Genomic DNA, 19,699 nt, shown 5'->3' on the forward strand with positions numbered 1-19,699 from the left:
CAATTCGGGAAACAACATTTCTAATGAAGAGAAAGACACATGACTTGGCCTAGCATGCCAAAGATGCAACCTAGCTATTGACTCCACACTCTCCGGACTACTAGCAACAGATGCTTGTAAGGCTGAACCGATGTTTGCATCAAAATAGTAGAGGTCTCCATACTCATGACCACTCCCAATCGTTCTCCTCGTCAATCTGTCCTGGAAGACACAATGGGTAGGAAAAAAAGTTATACTACAGTTCAAATTTATGGTAAGTTTTGAAACAGACAAAAGATTTGAGGTAAGACTGGGAACATGTAGAACTGATTTAAGAGAGAGGTCCTTGCTTAGGTCAACCACCCCCTTTCCAGAGATGGTGGAGAAAGACCCGTCAGCAACTCTCATCTTATCCTGACCAAACAACAAATGATATGAAGAGAATAGGGAGGACATATGTGTCATGTGGTCAGTTGCACCGGAATCAATAACAAATGAACATGTAGAACTGATTTAAGAGAGAGGTCCTTGCTTAGGTCAACCACCCCCTTTCCAGAGATGGTGGAGAAAGACCCGTCAGCAACTCTCATCTTATCCTGACCAAACAACAAGTGATATGAAGAGAATAGGGAGGACATATGTGTCATGTGGTCAGTTGCACCGGAATCAATAACCCAAGAAGTAGAGTCAATAGAGCTAGTGGCACTGAAGGCAGAGACTATACCTGATTTGGCAAGAGAGGTGGAAGCAAAAGAATTATTCCTTAGACGGGCTAATGCCCGGCTAAGGACCTCTACCTCACTAGCAGTGAAGCCCAAAGCACCAGTTCCAGAGGAATCAGCAACCTGTCCCATAGGAGAAGAGGACACTGTTGGTATATTCTGTGAGTTGTCACCATTGTTGCTGGTGACAAGATTCCCACTTGTCGCATGACCCTTCTGTTGTTTCTTGTCCTTTCTTAATGCAGCTGGCTTCAGGTGAGGATACAGAACCCAACACTTTTCTTTTACATGTCTCTCACCACCACAATGAGTGCACTTGAGGTGCTTCTTGTCTAGATGTTTGTTTCCTTTAGTAGAAACCAGGGCTGAATGTTCTCCAAATTGTTCAGTTGGTTGAGTCTGAGAGTCAACTTGCATCTCCTTTCTCCTGACTTCTTCATTCCTCACCAGATAATAAACATGGTGTAACTCGGGCAATTCATCTCTCCCCAGAATTTGTGACCTTATACCCTCATACACTGGGTCCAGACCAGCCAAGAACTTGAAGGCTCTGCTCTCTTCAATCTGCTTATCATGTCTCTCCTTGTCCCTGGCATTTTCCCAATCTAATATCAAGTGATGGTCAAGTTCTTCCCAAAGACCTTCTAGAGTTGCAAAGTATGTGACAATCGTCATATCACCTTGTCTTAAGGCAGCAATGTCTTGATTCAATCTGTAGATTCTAGCATTGTTTTTCTTCTGTCCATAGGTCTTAGACACCTTTTCCCAAATCTTGGCTGCTGTAGGAAAGTGATGAACAGTCCTGGCAACCCGAGGAGTCATAGAGGCAAGCAACCAGGACATAACTGTGGCATTCTCCTTTTGCCACACAGCATACTCTGTACTGCCAACCTCAGGTTCCTTCTTGCTCCCATCTAGGTAGCCTGTGAGATCACAGGAAGTAATAAACAGCATTGCGGAAACTGACCACTCCCTGAAGTTGTATTCATCCAGTAGCACACTTGTAATCTGCAAGCTATGCAGATTAGGGTTTTCCAGATTTGAAGACCTTGCCGCAGGTCTGTTATCCCTAGAAGAAACCTCTCCGGATACTGAAGACATCTTGACTGCAGCCTCTGTGTAGATGACACTGATTAAGACTAGCCGAAGCAGTTCTGAAGGTTCTGAACCAGTTCTGAGGCAGGTTCTGATTAGCCGAAGTGATCACAGCAGGTTCTGACAGCTCTCAACACAGTTTCAGACTTGCCGAGACTATCACAGTTTTGAAGCAGTTCAGTTACAGCAGCGAGTGAGGTGTTCTGGGCTGGTAACCGACCTGAAACTAAGGGCTCTCCACTATTGTGCTATGCAGACTCCACTTGAACTTCGAGTACTGCAACTGTAAAGAGAGTGCCCCTCCTTACGACCAATACTAGGACTGCTGAAATCAGTCCTCAACTAGGTCTGTCCTATATAGACCTCTCTTAGCAGTCGAATAGCTGCTAACTACTAGAAACAGTCTAGTAGGACATCAGCTTCTGGGTCTTACTTCCCTTGCGCCCTACAACCAAGGAAAACCCTAGGTTCGAACCTTGTGTTGTTCTCCTGCAACCCTAGGGTTTCACAGCAGCAACCAAGATGAAAAAAAGAAGAAGAAAGACAGCAGGAGAGAGGAGATGGCGTCGGTTGTAACCAGGAAGGTGCTCAATGCTCTGATACCATGAAAGCTGAAATGCTGTAGCCGAAGTAGCAGAAGAGAGAAGGAGACCAAGAGATGCTGAGAATGTCGAACTGAATAGCCCAGTCGACAGTACTATTATTTATATTAAAGTACAGTACAATGTTACAGAAAAAGACTGGAATGCCCTTGATTAGTGATGGGACACCTAGACAACTTAAAACACTAAACAAGCTTAGGCCCATTAACACAGGCCCAGTACATAATAACTTAAACTCAAATACAGGGTAATAAGAACTCTGTTGAGCAGGAGACCAAGAAGAAGAAAAGAAGGAGAAAAGAAGAAGAAAGAAGAAGGAGAAGAGGAAGAAGAATAAGAGGCAACTGAGTTAAGGCCTCAACAAAACTTAGCTTCAGTCGAGTGAAGCTTTATATTTATACTATTCTGGCCATACATAACAATATGTCTACAGAAATACGAAAATACCCCTGCGGGTACTAAGCCTGTGTACAGTACATATAATACACCTGTTAACACTCCCCCTCAAGTTGGGGCATAGATATCAATCATGCCCAACTTGTCACAGAGACCTTGATGTCTGGAATGGTTTAGCCCTTTTGTAAATAAGTCTGCAAGTTGGTCTTCAGAGCTGATGTATAGAGTGCATACTTCGCCTGTGATGATTTTCTCTCTGATAAAATGCTTGTCAACTTCAATGTGCTTTGTTCTGTCATGTAGTACCGGGTTGGCAGCGATACTGATAGCTGCCTTATTGTCACAGAGTAGAGTCATGGGTTTACCAATTGGAAAACCCAACTCTCCCCATAGATTCTTTATCCACATACCTTCGGCTACTCCGTGTGCCATTGCATGGTACTCAGCTTCAGCACTGGATCTAGCTACCACGATTTGCTTCTTACTCCTCCAAGTAACAAGGTTCCCTCCTACAAAGGTGCAGTAACCACTAGTAGACCTTCTGTCACTTTGAGATCCAGCCCAATCCGCATCTGTGTAAATTTCAACCCTCAAGTGTCTATGTTTCTGGAATAATAAACCAGCACTCGGGAACTTCTTAAGATACCGTAGTACTCTCTCCGCTGCTTCAAGATGGGTGGACCTAGGTGCATGCATGAATTGACTGAGGACACCAACAACATATGCTATGTCTGGACGAGTCATAGAGAGGTACAACAATCTCCATACAAGCCTCTGAAATTGCTTCACATCCTTAAGTGGTTCACCTTGACTGTCACTTAACTTATGGTTGGGATCAATGGGAGAGTCAGCTAGTTTAACCCCAATCTTTCCCGTGTCCTTGAGCAAATCTAGGACATATTTCCTTTGGGAGATGTGAAGGAATGGGATATCCATCACATGGACGCCCAACTCTTGCGGAATGGACTGAGCGAATTTCAAAAATTTCTCCCATCTTTGCAGGGAATCGAATTCCCTATTTTAGAAAAAAATATTTTTCAAGGATCAATCTTGAACCATGAACCAAACCAGATCTGAACCAAAAGGAGTAGGAGGGAGGATGTACCTGATACGGAGAATTAGTATCTCCCAATGGAGGTGTTCACGCCCAAGGAAGGATCCAAAGACTGCTCCCACTGAAGATGGCGCAGTGCAGGATGGAGCAGAATCAGCAATGTCCTTCAAAAGAACTTGACCCTTCGCAAGAATCAACTGGATGGCTTGTGAGTACAGCCCGATCAATCTTTTCCCAAAAGATTGGTATCAAGATCAAATCTTGATTTCTCCCAAGAACTGGAGATCGAACTGAAGGTAATGGCGGCGGCAGGAAGGAGGCGGCAAGAGAGATTTTGCAGAGGTTGCAGAAATCTCTCTTCTGTGATTTCAGCTCTGAAGACAAGAATCTTAGGTTGCCTGTCTCAAGGCTGCCGCCCCTTCCTCCTTTTATAGATTTAAAGGGATCAGCTCCTAATCCTATTAGGAGCTACTGATCCAAGTTATATTTGGATTAGAAGTCCCTTCTAGTGATAAGGGAGAACCCTTATCTTATCTGCAGATCAGATCAACCATCTCCTAATCTAATTAGGAGGCTTCCAGATCTAAATCTTATTTAGATCTTGGACTCTCTAAGTGGATAGGGTCTAGGCCCAATCCTATCAGCTGATCTATCTCAAAATTCGCCCCCTTTAATTGACTGATCAAATCAGCCCAGTTCGAAATGGGCTTAAGGCCCATTTAAGTTTATGTACTCACTTAGCCTTCCAAACTGCTGCCCAGTTGGGCTTCTTTGTATGGCATGGGACCCAAACATTGATCTACACATCAGCCACATGGGTTCAGCCTAGCCTTTGTTACAAGGCCTGGCCGAATACACTGCTATGGACAGTGCACCCCCTGAAACCCATCTTATGGGCTCTATGGGCCCAACACTTACCCTAAGTGGTCCCTGACCCAAGCCACCTTGTAACACCCAGGGACTGTGGGCAGATGCAAGATTAGCCCATCAGGTATTATCCTCAATGGTCTTACACTTAACATCTCAGCCCATAATGATCAAACACTACCCGACAAGGGAGAACCTCTCCCTCGACTGCAAGGAACAATGTTGCACTCTCTGCTTACATGGATCCCGGGAATTAAAACCTTTTGCAAATCATTTCAAAACCATAACATATATATATATATATCTTTATATAAATATATTTTGCTAAACAAAATCTCAACAATTGAAATCGGCTGCCGGCAGTCTTGGTTTCCATCAGAGAGAGTGCATCCCCGATCATTACCTTTGTTCGACAAAGGGGCTGATCCTATCACTATGATTACCCACTCAGATGAATTCTCGGACTGTCCCAACATACCCAGGTTTTGACCCCCGCTAAGGATCTCACTGATTGGTACATCAAAGATAGCCCAATCCGACACCTAGTGTAGTATCATAATCGAGTCTAGGGGTCAGGTGCAACTTTCCAGTTTTGCCCATCTATCTCCAAGGTCCAGGGCAATACTGGAAATCTGGTCCGGTTCAAAGGTTCTATTAGTCCTACACTGCATGTGCTTCGGGTCTCACCCTGGTAGCTGAGACAAGCCACCTCAATAGTTGGCAGCACACCAGTGTCAGCCTTGGCAGGATAAATCTCCCCAGACTTACCCAATGGCTGTGAACATTCTAAACTAACACAAGTCTCATTAAGTGTCCAGTTTAAGGGTATTACATAGAAACACACCACAGGAACATGAATCAAATGTGTACTTTATTCATTTACAATAAATTCATAATGTACATATTTCTGATTGAAGCTAAGGGCATACAACTGTCTAACAAGATGAAGATACCCCTTTTTGATCGGGCAACCTCAATCCCAAGGAAGTATTTGGCGGGTCCTAGATCTTTCACCCCGAACTGAGTGGCAAGGAAGCCCTTCAAACTTTGAATTTCATCCTTCCAGTCACCAGTAACAATTATGTCATCCACGTATACTATTAGGGCAGCCATTTTACCTACTACTCTTTTTACAAACAGTGTGTGATCTGACTGACATTGCTTGTATCCCCTCTCCTAAACTGCAGTATGAAATCTATTGAACTAAGCCCTTGGTGATTGCTTCAGCCCATATAAAGACTTCTTCAACTTACACACCTTTTGTTCACTTCCTTGAGCCAAAAAACCAGGGGGTTGAACCATATAAACTTCCTCTTCAAGGTCACCATTCAAGAAGGCATTCTTGACGTCGAGCTGATGTAGATCCCAATTCAGATTGGCAGCAAGAGAGAAAAAGACTCTAATAGAGTTCATTTTGGCAACCGGAGCAAAGGCTTCTGCATAATCAACCCCATATACTTGAGTGAAACCCTTTGCCACTAAACGAGCTTTATACTTTTCCATGGTTCCATCAGCCCCATGCTTAATAGTGAACACCCATTTACATCTGTTAAGATGTGCCGAATAGGGGTAGTTTAGTCTTCTTCTGTTTATTAAGTAACTTGCTTATGTGGTAGTGTTATTAGAGTTACTCTGCCCCACACTTAAGTAAGGGCATTTCTGTCTTTGTAAACATTATTAGAATCTAATATAGATTAAGGGGGTCGACTGGATGGGTTAACCATCAGATTTTCGACTGACCCTTCTTCTTCTTCTCTTCTTCTTCTTCTTCTTCTTCTTCTTCTCCTCTTCCTGTTCGGACTACTGTAGTAGCAGTCGAAACATGGTGTCAGAGCCATGCTCCTGACCTACGTCAGTTGGTAAAGCACCTCAGCATTGTTCGTGACTCTTCACCTTCGTTTCTGGTCAGTCGATGGAGAGAACTGGTTCGCCCTAGGTCAGAAACATTACAGCTTGTCTCTCTGCTGTGCATAACCTTCTTCAACAAGGAAAGTGACTTCGGCAGTGAATGGTTGATTGATATTCTCAAAGGAAGGTCGGTTCTCTCTTCTTCTAGTGTTACTTATATTTCTGGGTAGAAACCCTACAAGAAGCTGTTAGTATTGAGTAGAACTAGAGAACTAGGTTCATTGTTGCCCTAGGAAGGGCTATGTGTGCAGTAGCCGAATGGTGTAGGGCTGCTGTAAGTTGTTGAATGGTGTTAGGGCTGCTGTAAGTGGCCGAGTGGTGTAAGGTAGAATGCAGTGACCTTGCCGAACTCCTTGTGGTTGTGTAATGCCCTCTTAAGTGTGTTAAACAAGTCTGAACTGGGTGCAGCAGATTTGGCTGTGTTGTGGTGCTTGAGTGGTTGTAAGAGGGCCTCTACTTGTGATTAGTGAATGGTAAATTGATGCTTATGTGGGACATAAGTGTGTGAAGTCAGCAGTAGTGTGAATAAGAACAAGTGTGTGCTTCCACTGTGGTGTATTGAGACTGCAATAGGTGCTGAAATATCAAACTGTGAACAAGATCAATCAGCTTGTAGCTGAGAAGTAAAGTTAGAGACAACTGTGAAAGAGTACAATGGCAGCAATAGGAGATGGCTACAATGATCAGAAACCTAGTGTAGTAATTTCCTCCGACTACCTAGGGGTACAAATGACCTCAATTAAGCTAAATGGGGAGAACTATGTTCCATGGGCTAAATCAGTGGAAGTTTTTCTCCAGGCAAAGAAGAAAGTAAAGCATGTAAGAGATGAGAAGCCACCAGTTGACTCTCCAGGGTTTGATGATTGGGAACAAGAAGATGCTCAAATCATGACTTGGCTGTGGAATAGTATGGAACCCAAAATCAGTGCCAACTTCATGTTCCTTGATACAGCTAAGGATATATGGGAGCATGCTAAGAAGCTATATTCTGGACAAGATAACACAACAAGAGTATATCAGCTGTATCAGGAGTACTTTGATTTACAACAAGGAACCAAAAAACTAGAAGAGTACTATGCCTGCATGAAGAATATAAGGAATGAACTCAATGTCTATCATCCCCTTACTCCAGATATTCAAGTTCAGCAACCGCAAAGGGAGCAGCTAGATGTTACAAGATTTTTAGTGGGGCTGAAGTCGGAATATGAACCAGTTAAAGCTCAAATATTGGGGGGCTCTACTCTTCCTACACTTGAGGAAGTATTCTCAAGACTTCGTAGAATTTCTTTGGACCAGACAGAGAACCCCACACAGTATGATAGATCAGCACTTGTGACAGCTAGAGGTGGTGGACATAGTACAAGAGGGGGAGGTCATTCCAGAGGGGGCCGTGGCAATTCCATGATTGGTCGGGGTGGCCGTGACTCAGGGGGAGGCCGTGGCAGAGGAAAAAACAACTCTACAAGGAAGTGTACTCATTGTGGTAGGGATGGACACACAGTGAATTTCTGTTATGACCTACATGGCCCTCCCTCTAAATGGGCTAATCATGCTGTAGCAGGCGAGGTTTCTATTAGTGACAGTAAACTGGCAGACCGAACACCTCCCACATCTACATCTACTTCTGGGAGGGAGATGGTGAGTGTTCCGCGTGATGAGTATGAACGGTTCCTTCAAACTACTTCACAGCATACCACTGCCACATATGCCCAATCAGGTATTGCTTGCATGTCATCTAAAACTCCTTCCTGGATTATTGACTCCGGAGCCTCAGATCATATGACCGGGACTCCAGGTGTGTTCTCTTCTCTTTCTGAAACCTCCACATCATAAACTGTTACACTTGCCAATGGATCCTCATCTCCCATCTGTGGTGTTGGTAATGTTGACTTGGCTTCTGTCCCCTTATCATCTGTTTTATATGTACCCAAGTTTCCATTCAATCTTATGTCTGTTCGTAAAATAACCAAAGCTCTTAACTGTTCTGTTACCTTCTTTCCTTCCACTTGTGTTTTTCAGGATCTCAAGACGGGGAAGAAGATTGGTGGGGGGCATGAAGCTGGTGGATTGTATTACCTTGACGGCGGTGGATCTTCAATTGCACTTCAGACTTCCCTTACTCCTCTACAATGGCATTGCCGACTGGGACATCCATCTCTCAAGGTTCTTAAGATGTTGGTTCCATCATTGAGTCAGTTGTCAGTTTTACAATGTGAGTCATGTCAGTTTGGTAAACACCGTCGTGTATCCTTCAGCCCAAGAGTTGAGAGTCGTATGTTGAGTCCTTTTTCTTTGGTTCATTCAGATTTTTGGGGTCCAATCAAAATAAAGTCTTATAATGGGTACAAGTATTTTGTCTCCTTTATTGATGATTGTTCAAGAATGACATGGATTTACTTAATGAAAGAAAGAAGTGAATTATTTTCCATTTTTCAAAAATTCCATGCTGAAATACGCACACAATTTGGTGTTTCAATCAGAGTTCTCCGTTCAGATAATGGTCGTGAATACTTTCTTACTGCATTTCAACAGTATTTAGAACAACATGGCATTATTCATCAGACCTCGTGTGCTTTCACCCCTCAACAAAATGGGGTGGCTGAACGGAAGAATCGTCATCTTCTTGAAATTGCTCGGTCTATGCTTCACCACATAAATGTTCCTAAACGGTTTTGGAGTGATGTTGTACTCACTGCATGTTTTCTCATTAATCGGATGCCCTCTTTTATTCTTCATGGTCGGTCCCCCTTCTCCATCTTGTTTCCCACTTTATCTCCGTATCCATTAACTTCTCGTGTCTTTGGTTGTGTGTGTTTTGTTCCTAATCTAAGTCCTGGAATAGACAAGCTAGATGCACGCTCAATTAAATGTGTCTTCCTTGGCTACTCTTGGACTCAAAAAGGGTACAAGTGTTATAATCCCATTGCTCGAAAGTGCTATGTCTGCCCTGATGTCACCTTTTTTGAGTCTGTCCCCTTCTTCTCCAGTCATGAAGCACCCTTGCCCTCACCCTTCTCTTCCTCTTCCTGTCAGTGATTCAGTTCTAGAGGCTGTTGTTGGAGTAGACTCATCTCCTCATCCAGTGTAGGCCACCACTGAACGACCACCGATCCGACAAGTGTATACACGTCGAACGACACCGGCCCCTCCTCCTGCTTCTACCTCACCTGCGGATCTTCTCATGGCTCCTATTGATGAACCTTCAGATCTTGACCTACCCATTGCCTTACGGAAAGGTAAACGTAGTTCTACACTCCATCCCATTTCCAATTTTGTTTCATTATCCCGTCTTTCTACCTCACATCGCCAATTTGTTTCACTTTTGTCTTCTATTTCCATACCTAACAATGTTCAAGAAGCTCTTAGTTCACTTGGATGGCGGCGGGCAATGGAGGAGGAACTTTCTGCTCTTCAACATACTCAAACGTGGGAACTTACTACTCTCCCACCTGGTAAGCATGCTGTGGGCTGTAAATGGGTGTATACTGTGAAATACTTGCCAAATGGTAGTGTGGAGCGTCTGAAGGCCAGACTTGTTGCTAAAGGTTACTCACAGTTGTATGGTGTGGACTACATGGAGACATTCTCTCCGGTGGCTAAAATTGGTTCCGTTCGTGTCCTAATTTCCTTGGCAGTTATGTATGATTGGCCTCTCCTTCATCTTGACATAAAGAATGCCTTCCTCCATGGTGATCTAGTGGAGGAGGTATATATGGAGCAACCACTTGGGTTTGTTGCTCAAGGGGAGGGTGGTAAGGTGTGCAAGCTGAAGAAAGCAATTTATGGGTTGAAGCAATCTCCACGTGCTTGGTTTGGGAAGTTCAGCGAAGTGGTGAAGAGTTTTGGAATGAAGCAATGCTAGGTTGATCACTCAGTGTTCAGCTATGACTCAGAAGCTGGGAAAATTTTATTAGTGGTCTATGTGGATGATATTGTCATCACTGGTAGTGATAAATTGGGGATTGGCAAACTAAAGGTATTTCTGCAAAATCATTTTCAAAGAAAGGACCTTGGAACATTAAAGTATTTCTTGGGAATAGAGGTTGCTAGGTCAAAACAAGGTGTGAATCTGTGCCAAAGGAAATATGCCCTTGATCTATTGGAAGAAACAGGACTGTTAGGTGCAAAACCGGCTGAGACCCCTATGGAACCAAATGTTAAGTTGAGCAGTGATACAGGAGAAGTATTTGAAGATCCTGGAAGGTATAGACGACTAGTGGGAAAGCTGAACTATCTGACTATCACGAGACCCGACATCTCCTTTGCAGTTAGTGTGGTGAGCCAATTCATGCAGAACCCTCGTATACCTCACTGGGATGCAGTCCTTAGAATTGTGAGGTATCTGAAAGGAGCTCTAGGCCGTGGGCTATTGTATAAACCAGGAGGAAAACTTGAAGTAGTTGGGTATACAGATGCAAACTGGGCAGGCTCAGTGAGTGACAGAAGATCTACTATAGGCTATTGCACATTTCTGGGAGGAAATCTTGTGACATGGAAGAGTAAAAAGCAGACGGTTGTAGCCAGAAGCAGTGCTGAAGCCGAATATAGGGCCATGGCTCACACTACCTGTGAATTAGTGTGGCTGAGGAATCTCCTAGAAGAAAATGGGTTTCACATGGATAAACCTATGAAATTGTACTGTGACAACCAAACTGCACTCCATATCTCATCCAATCCTGTCTTTCATGAGAGAACAAAGCACATAGAGGTTGATTGCCACTTTGTGAGAGAGAAGGTTCTTGTCAGAGAGATAAATACAGAACATGTGGGCTCCAATGACCAGTGGGCAGACTTGTTTACAAAAGCTCTAAGCTCAGGGAAAGTGAACTATCTATGTAACAAGCTGGGATTATATGACATATATTCTCTAGCTTGAGGGGGAGTGTTAAGATGTGCCGAATAGGGGTAGTTTTGTCTTCTTCTATTTATTAAGTAACTTGCTTATGTGGCAGTGTTATTAGAGTTACTCTTCCCCACACTTAAGTAAGGGCATTTCTGTCTTTGTAAACATTATTAGAATCTAATATAGATTAAGGGGGTCGACTGGATGGGTTAACCATCAGATTTTCGACTGACCCTTCTTCTTCTCTTCTTCTTCTTCTTTTTCTTCTTCTTCTTCTCCTCTTCCTGTTCGGACTACTGTAGCAGCAGTCGAAACAACATCCAATTGGATCCTTTCCCTTAGGGAGATCAACAAGTTCCCATGTGCCATTCTTATGAAGAGCATCAATCTCTTCCTTCATGGCCTTCATCCATTCTGGAACTGAGAGATTCTGCCACATTCATGGGAATAGGGATACTGCTAATGGAGGTAAGAAAAGCACGAAATGAAGGTGAGATGTTCTCATAGGAAACAAAGTTGGAAATGGGGTGTTTGGTGGTGCATGACCTAACCCCTTTCCTGTGGGCAATGGGAAGGTCAAGATCATTAGCAACAGGGAGGTTAGGAGTCAAGTTACCTGAGTGAGTATGATCTTCCCCCAAGGATTTTGATGGCATTTGAGGTACGACTTCTGGATTCTCCTCAGCTCTTGAACCTGATTGGCCTTTACGACGACGAGAAAAAACACGGAAAGGTGGAGGATCAGAGGGAGAAAGGGGAGAAGGAGAAGGAGTAGGGAGAGGAGGAAGTTGAACCAGTTTCTCCTCATACCTACACTCCCCCTAAGGAGAAACAAGAAAGAAGGGCTCATCCTCAAAGAAGGTAACATCCATGGAGACATAGAATTTCCGTGAAACAGGATCAAAGCAACGATACCCTTTCTGAGAGAATGAGTAGCCAAGAAATATGCACGGGATAACACGAGAGTCCAATTTTCCCCGGGTGGGGGATAGGTTTTGGACAAAGCACCGACAACCAAAAACACGAGGAGGAATAGAAAGAAGAGGGGCCTTAGGAAAGAGAAGCTGATGTGGAGCTTTGTACTCTAACCAACGAGAGGGCATTCGGTTAATGAGGTATGTAGAACAAAGGATGGCCTCAAGCCAAAAACGTTTGGGAACATTCATGTGGAGTAGTAAACCCCATGCCACTTCAAGAAGGTGACGGTTCTTCTGTTCAACCACACCATTTTGTTGTGGCGTGCGGGCACAAGAGCTCCGGTGAAGTGAGCCATGTGAAGCAAAGAACTCCGTGAGGTCACTATGAAAAAATTCTTTTGCATTGTCTGATTGAAATATTTGAATTTCGGTCTAAAATTGGGTGAAAACCAACCGCTGAAAATCTTGGATAATTTTTGGTACTTCCTCACGGGTTCTCATTGGATATACCCAAGTGTATCTGGAATAATCGTCAATGAAGGTAATAAAGTACTTGTAGCCACTCTCAGAAGGTAAAGTAATAGGGCCCCACACATCCAAATGCACAATGTGAAAAGGAAACTCAGATTTACTATTTCTTTGAGGAAATTGAGTTCTACAATGCTTGCTTAACTGACACGTTTGACAAGAAAAATTGGAAACAGACACGGACTTACACAGTTCTGGGAAAACAACTTTCAACGACTCAAAAGACAAGTGACCCAAACGACAATGCCATAAATACATTTTACTCTTTCTGAACTGACTCATAGACTCTGTAACAAGAAGGCCAACCGTATTCTCCAGCATATAGAGTCCATTAACCATATGACCCCTACCAATCATCCTCCCCGAGGCCAGATCCTGAATCACATAATAGGAAGGGAAAAAAGTCACGGAACAGTTTAAGGAATTTGTAACACTACTGACTGAAAACAAATTCATAGGAAATTTTGGAACATGATGAACATTTGAAAGAGTAAGGCCAAGGGGAAGAGAGAGAGTTCCTTGACCAACTATGGGAGAGTATGATCCATTAGCTAGTCTCACTTTATCTCTTCCGGAAAGAGGGTGATAAGTTTGGAAGAAAGAGGACATACCAGTCATGTGTTTTGACGCTCCAGAATCAATGATCCATGGAGAGTCAAGGTCGTGAGAAGCAACATGGAAAGCTGTGGCAGGATTACCTGATGTGGATGCAAAAGAGGTGGTGGGAGGAGCATCCATCTGGCAAATTGTTCTACCATAAAGCTCCAAATGGTCACGGAAGGAGTTGACAATATCCTCCCTTGGGTTGGATCCAGAGTAGTTATGTTGGCCATGTGGTGGTTGAGTCATAGTGGAGGTGGAGGGCTGATTCTCCCGAGTAACCATATTGGCCATGTGGTGTTTCTTGGTACCTTGCTGCCCGGGTCTTCTAATACCATCTGAGCCTTGCTTCTTAGGTAAATCCTGAGCCCACTTCGGTTTCCCATGGAGATTCCAACAAGTATCTTTGGTGTACCGGGGCTTCTGACAATTAGTGCACCACAATTTTTCCTTATCTTCTGCTTTCTTCTGGAGATCCCCTCTCTTGAAAGAAGGTCCACCACTAGTAGAGGGACCCCCCTTTGCCGCCAACACAATTGCATCCCCTCCGGTGCTGTTCATCAAGTTCCTTCTGCTCTCTTCAGATTGGACAAGTGCATAGACCTCCTGAATTGAAGGAAGATCCTTAGAACTTAGAATTTGTACTCTGATGGGTTCATAGATAGGATTGAGACCATGTAAAAAGGCAAACACCCTTTGCTGTGAGACAAGTTTCTTATACAATTTTGCATCTTCCTCACACTTCCACTCAATATTCTGGTAATGGTCCAGCTCCTTCCAAACAGTTGTCAGGTCAGAGTAATAAACTGATAAACTCCTCTCCCCCTGTTTACAAGTAGATGAAGCTGCTTGCAGTTGATAAATTTTGGCATAGTGTCGAAGTTCAGAATATGTGGACTTTGCCTGATCCCAGATCTCATTTGCAGTTTCAGCCCACATGAAGTTCTTCCTTATTTGCGGTTGCATGGAGATCAAAAGCCATGACATAACCATACTGTTCTCCTGATCCCATTTATCATGTTTTGCATTTCCAAAAGGTGGTTCTTTGATTCTTCCATTTATGTAGCCTACTTTTCCCCTTGCAGTTATGTATAGCTTGATCCCCCTTGACCACTCTAGGTAGTTTAACCCGTCAAGAGGAACAACAGCCATAGGGAAGGATAGATCACTGTTCCCACTCATTCCATTCAGCATTGTGGAGATTCCGGATGTAGCTGAATTTTCACTACTCATGATTCTCAGTTTAGAAATACACAAAACCAAAGCACAGTCTTACAGAGCTGCAACAGTCCACAACTAGACACTTGCTGATTTTCGGCCTCACAGAGAACCAAGCACAAACACTGCAACTGCAGTACTAGGGTTTATGACCTACACTGTGTAGGAGTCCAAGAACAATATATGAACTGCACATGCAGTGTAACCAGGTCTGAATGACCTACAGTTCACAACTTTGATACAGCTTCTCAGTCCCCCAAAAAAAAAACACAGTAGGAGCAGCAATACAAGTGGTGATTCACCACACCTAATTGGCTGATATCCACTTTCCAGGGCAGCCGAACAGTCACTCAAGTTCTAGGGTTCATCAACAGCCCCTTAGAGAGTAGACTAGGGCAACATACAATCGGAGGAAGGGGAACAGTCCCTACTCAGATTCTGGGACATTAACAGTCGTGCAAGAAGCCATAAACAGGGAAAAAAAAAGGTTCAGTACCAGCAATAGGCAGTACAGTCATGAACTCGAACTTCCCTTCCGGTCAGAGCCTTCCTTCGAACATCTGAGATGGATTTCTACAGTCCTCTTAGCCGAAGCAACCCAGTTACCAGCAAAAATACATGTAGCCGAACCCTTTTTCTGTGCTAGGAAGTTGAACAGTCAGCATACTTGTAGCAGAGCCCTACTCGGCAGTGGAGACTAACCGCAGCACTAGAAAAGCTTCCTCTTCCTTGTCTTCAAGCATCAGTACTATAGCTCCTTCGCAGCAGTGGAGAGAGACCTCAGCTAGTTGTTTTCTAGGCCTGGACGAACCTGCTCTGATACCATGTTGAGCAGGAGACCAAGAAGAAGAAAAGAAGGAGAAAAGAAGAAAGAAGAAGAGGAAGAAGAATAAGAGGCAACTGAGTTAAGGCCTCAACAAAACTTAGCTTCAGTCGAGTGAAGCTTTCTATTTATACTATTCTGGCCGTACATAACAATATGTCTACAGAATTACGAAAATACCCCTGCGGGTACTAAGCCTGTGTACAGTACATATAATACACCTGTTAACAAACTCTTATCAGCCGAACCATCAATACATGAAAAACTTTCAACCTAACAAAAAGAAACAGAAAAGAATGTATTTTCTGATGTAATTTAGAGAGAAGAAGAAGAGAGATTAACCTAGAATCAAAGAGAAGAAGAGAGAAGAGAGAAGAGAAGAAAAGAGAGAGAAAGGGTGCGGTTAGTTAATTCTGGCCGCCCCACTAATTCTTATTTATACTTATTTTACAAAGAAATAGAATTACTCTAATACCCCCACTAACTTCATAGGAAAACAAAAGAAAAATAAATATGGCCCAACCGGCCCAACTACCATAACTGTAGCACAAAGAAATAAACAGAAAAATAAAGTGTGGGACTGGGACCACACACACTAATAGTCTATCAACTATCTCTACAAACATATACAACTCCTGTCTCCTTGCTTTCTACTTCAAACTCTTTTCTGGAGAGCAAATGCAATGGTTTTTTCTTAGATTCAGCAATGGGCCCTTGGGCTGTAGTCTCCTTTTGAGGTGGCCTGGCATGCCTTTTAATAACTTCCAGTGACATTGGGTTCATGACAACTCACTTTCCATTAAATAGGAAGTGATAGGTGTTCTCCCTTCAACAATGGTAGATATCCCTATCATACAACCAAGGCCTTTCAAGCAATATGTGTGTAACATTCATAAGAACAATGTCACACCAAATAGAATTAGAATAACTACCATAAGAAATAGTAACAATGGCTCGTTTAGTTACCGCAATTATTGTCTTATCAACCCAAGCAATCTTGTATGGTTGTGGTGTCAACTTTAGCTGATCTACAGTGACTTCAGAAATCACATTCATACTACTGCCACCATCTATGATAAGCTTACTATACTTGTCTCCACTCTTTACTATAGTTTGAAATATTGCTGTACGAAGTCAATCTTTCTTGAGTTCTTCCTTTGGGGATGCAAGAATACGCCGAACTACACCAACGCAGTTGCTGTCTTCATCTAAAGCATCATCATTAGTGAAGGAATAATCCTCTTCTTCAGCTAAGTCATCACTTGGGTCACCTACCACTTCTTCATAAATGATATTAAGGCTTTTGGTAGGACATTGGTAAGCCATATGGCCTTTTCCTCCACACCTAAAACAACTAGTATCAAGCTGTTTTTTCTATGTAACACCACTAGCAACTGATTTACTCTTATAGTCAGCCCCTTGATAAGGTCTAGACCCACTAGGCTTATAAGAGCTGGCATTAGAATATGCTAGCCTGGAAGTCTTTCCCCCATCAGCTTGCTTATGAGCTGCATACTCCCCGGTTTGTGATACAAATTGCCTTGTGTTTGTTTGCTTTAAACTCTTCTCAATTTTTACAGCAACTTGGTAGGCATCCTCTAAGTCAATGACTCAAGCAGTTACTCTCGTTCTTGATTTCAGCCCGTAGTCCATTCTTGTATCGAGCCAACTTTTGCCTCTCACTTTCAGTAGTATCACATCTAATAGATAATTCATCAAACTTACGCATGCATTCAACTACAGATAGCATACCTTGCTTGAGGTTAATCAATTCCTCATATAGCTCATCTTGGAAGTCCATTGGGAGGTACTTGTCTCTCAAATGTTTCTTCATTTCTGACCATGTATAAATAGGACTATCACCTCTATTCTCCAATCGTCGCTCCATGCTTCTTCATCATACTTTAGCATGACCACCAAGCTTCATACGTGCAAATTTGATCCTCCGACCATCAGTCATGTCATACCAATCAAAATATTCCTTTAGTGCAGCCAGCCAATCTGAAAAAGACTGAGGGTCTAAATCTCCATTGAAATTAGAAATATCCACCTTTACCTTCTTGGTTATATCTTCTGCATAACCACCATGTTTAGCTTGTTCTATCATCTCATCAAATAGATTTGTGAGTGATGCTTCTTGATCAATCCCTTGATGGGCATTTCAGATTCGATTAGCTTGTGCAGGTGGTATGCTTGTGCAGTTTACAGCTCTTTGTCGTCCTCTAAGATTAACAGTTCTTTCATCTTCACCATTATCATCTTCATGGACAGCTCCGTTGTTTCGTCCTCCATCCCTTTCATTGGTTAGAGGTACTTCTTGCTGGATTTCTTTTTCTTTATCTTCTTGAAGTTCTTTTACTTGTGCTTCAAGGGTTTCAACTCTCTTGCAAAGGGTAGAAATCAATGAATCTCTTTGTGTATCAGTCAGCCGACCCTTTACTGCTTGCCACTATGTGTAGCCATGATGATAACAGCCTATAACCTTGGCTCTGATACCAAACTGATGTAGGACTAGCTCAATTCTAGTCCTTAGACAATGTTGAGTGGTTTCCTTGATCAGAATTTTATGGCTGTTGATGGCTGTAATGGCTTCTTGAAGGAATAAGAGAGAAAATAGGGAGAGAAAGAAGAGAGAAAATACCTGGAATCACTCACAGGGTGCCTAGAATCACTCTAGGGCATGGGAATCACTCACCATAGTTAGCATAAGCTGAAGAAAACTCAATAAACTTCATTGCCCTTGTGTAAAATGTCAATACATATTTCTAGACACTAAACTCATAATAATCCTAGGAGCCAAACTGTTAGACTCATAATAGTCTTAGGAGTCAAACTGTTAGACTTGATAATCCTAGTAGGACTCAAACTATGCTGTCATATCCCTATTTCAATTCAAAGAAGACTCAATAACTCCAATCCTACTTACGTAATGACTCTGAAATTTTAAACATAAGAAAACTATAACTAGGCAAATTAAACCTTATCATTGGACCCCACAGAAAATCGCAAATGACAAAAATACCCCTACTGTCCAAAAATACAGAAATACATAAAATTTCATAAAATTCCAATTTTGTCTCTTCAGCTCCTGCATCAGGAGGTGCCCCACTTGGCTTATATATTAGGGTGATCAAATAAAAGAGGATTTCAAGAATACCCCTGATTACAACTTAACAGAAATAAACACATAAATAGGCCCAATAAAAGCTCTAATGTCCTTCCTAACAACACCTTTTATATAAAATTGGCCTCAAATTAATTAATTTTTAGTTGTTGAAGTATTCTGCATGTTCTATATTCTGCCTCTCTTTCCCCTGTATGTTGGGGAACTGATGCAATTGCCCAGTGTCCTTTGGCAGGTATGTTGCATTGAACATGCTGATGAATGCTGTTATAGTGGATACTCAAGCAGTGCAGAGGCATCGGGCCACAATTTTGGAGTGTGTAAAGGTATTTTGTGGCTTATGCTTTGGTGCTTACTGGCATATGCCTCAAATTGCAGCAATATTTTTTTTTTTTTTGAAAAGTAAAGTATTTCATTCCCAAAAATGAAGACGTACAAAAGGGTTCTGTAAACATGATATACAAACAATAATCACAGCCCAAACCCAATTCTTGGCTATGACATTATAAAAAGATTTCCCTTAGCAAAAAATGGGACAGTATTATTCCAAATCATTGAACTTGAAAAGTCTGAAATATTCCCCCTTGTTAGCCTGCTATAAAAAGATTTGATAGTGACTTCCCTACCTTCTCAAGTGTCCACACTCTCCTGTCCTCCCTTTACCCTCCAATCCTTAAGCTATACAGCTTTTGTAAAAAGTCAATGAGTGAGACCACTTCCCAGTCATTTGGGTTCATTCGAAACCGGGGGTTCCAGTTTCTGCAAACATTCTGCATTTCCATGTAACCAGCCACTATTGCATCTTTATTTGTTGCAACTTTGAACAGATTTGGGTAAAGCTCCATTAGCAGCCCATCTTCACACCATAACTCCTTCCAAAACAAAATCCTTTGCCCATTCCCCCACTTCATATTTATTTTCCTTCACGAATTGAGGATAGACTTTCTGAATTCCTTTCCACATTGAGCATCCATTGGAGGAATTTGCTGCACCTGCACCCCACTCTCTATTATTAAAGCCATA

At 42.6% G+C, this 19,699-nt stretch overlaps 1 protein-coding gene across 8 annotated transcripts in view; it reads left to right on the forward strand.

The window, feature by feature from the left end:
- The window catches only part of LOC104602733 (AP-1 complex subunit gamma-2-like), a 177,320-nt gene that overhangs the window by 47,946 nt on the left and 109,675 nt on the right, over window positions 1-19,699 (forward strand). For 7 of the 8 annotated variants that reach the window (XR_016083803.1, XM_088900252.1, XM_088900254.1 and 4 more), the window contains exon 7: window positions 18,912-19,002. The exons of the other annotated variant lie outside the window; for it this stretch is intronic. Coding sequence is in view for 6 of the 7 variants with exons in the window: in XM_088900252.1 (XP_088756378.1) it covers window positions 18,912-19,002 (91 nt within the window). In the remaining variant the exon portion in view is untranslated. The remainder of the gene's footprint in view (window positions 1-18,911; window positions 19,003-19,699) is intronic. 8 annotated transcript variants of the gene reach the window in all.

The sequence above is a fragment of the Nelumbo nucifera genome, chromosome 3 (genome assembly GCF_055504915.1).
Source record: "Nelumbo nucifera cultivar China Antique chromosome 3, China Antique-T2T, whole genome shotgun sequence".
NCBI lineage: Eukaryota > Viridiplantae > Streptophyta > Magnoliopsida > Proteales > Nelumbonaceae > Nelumbo > Nelumbo nucifera.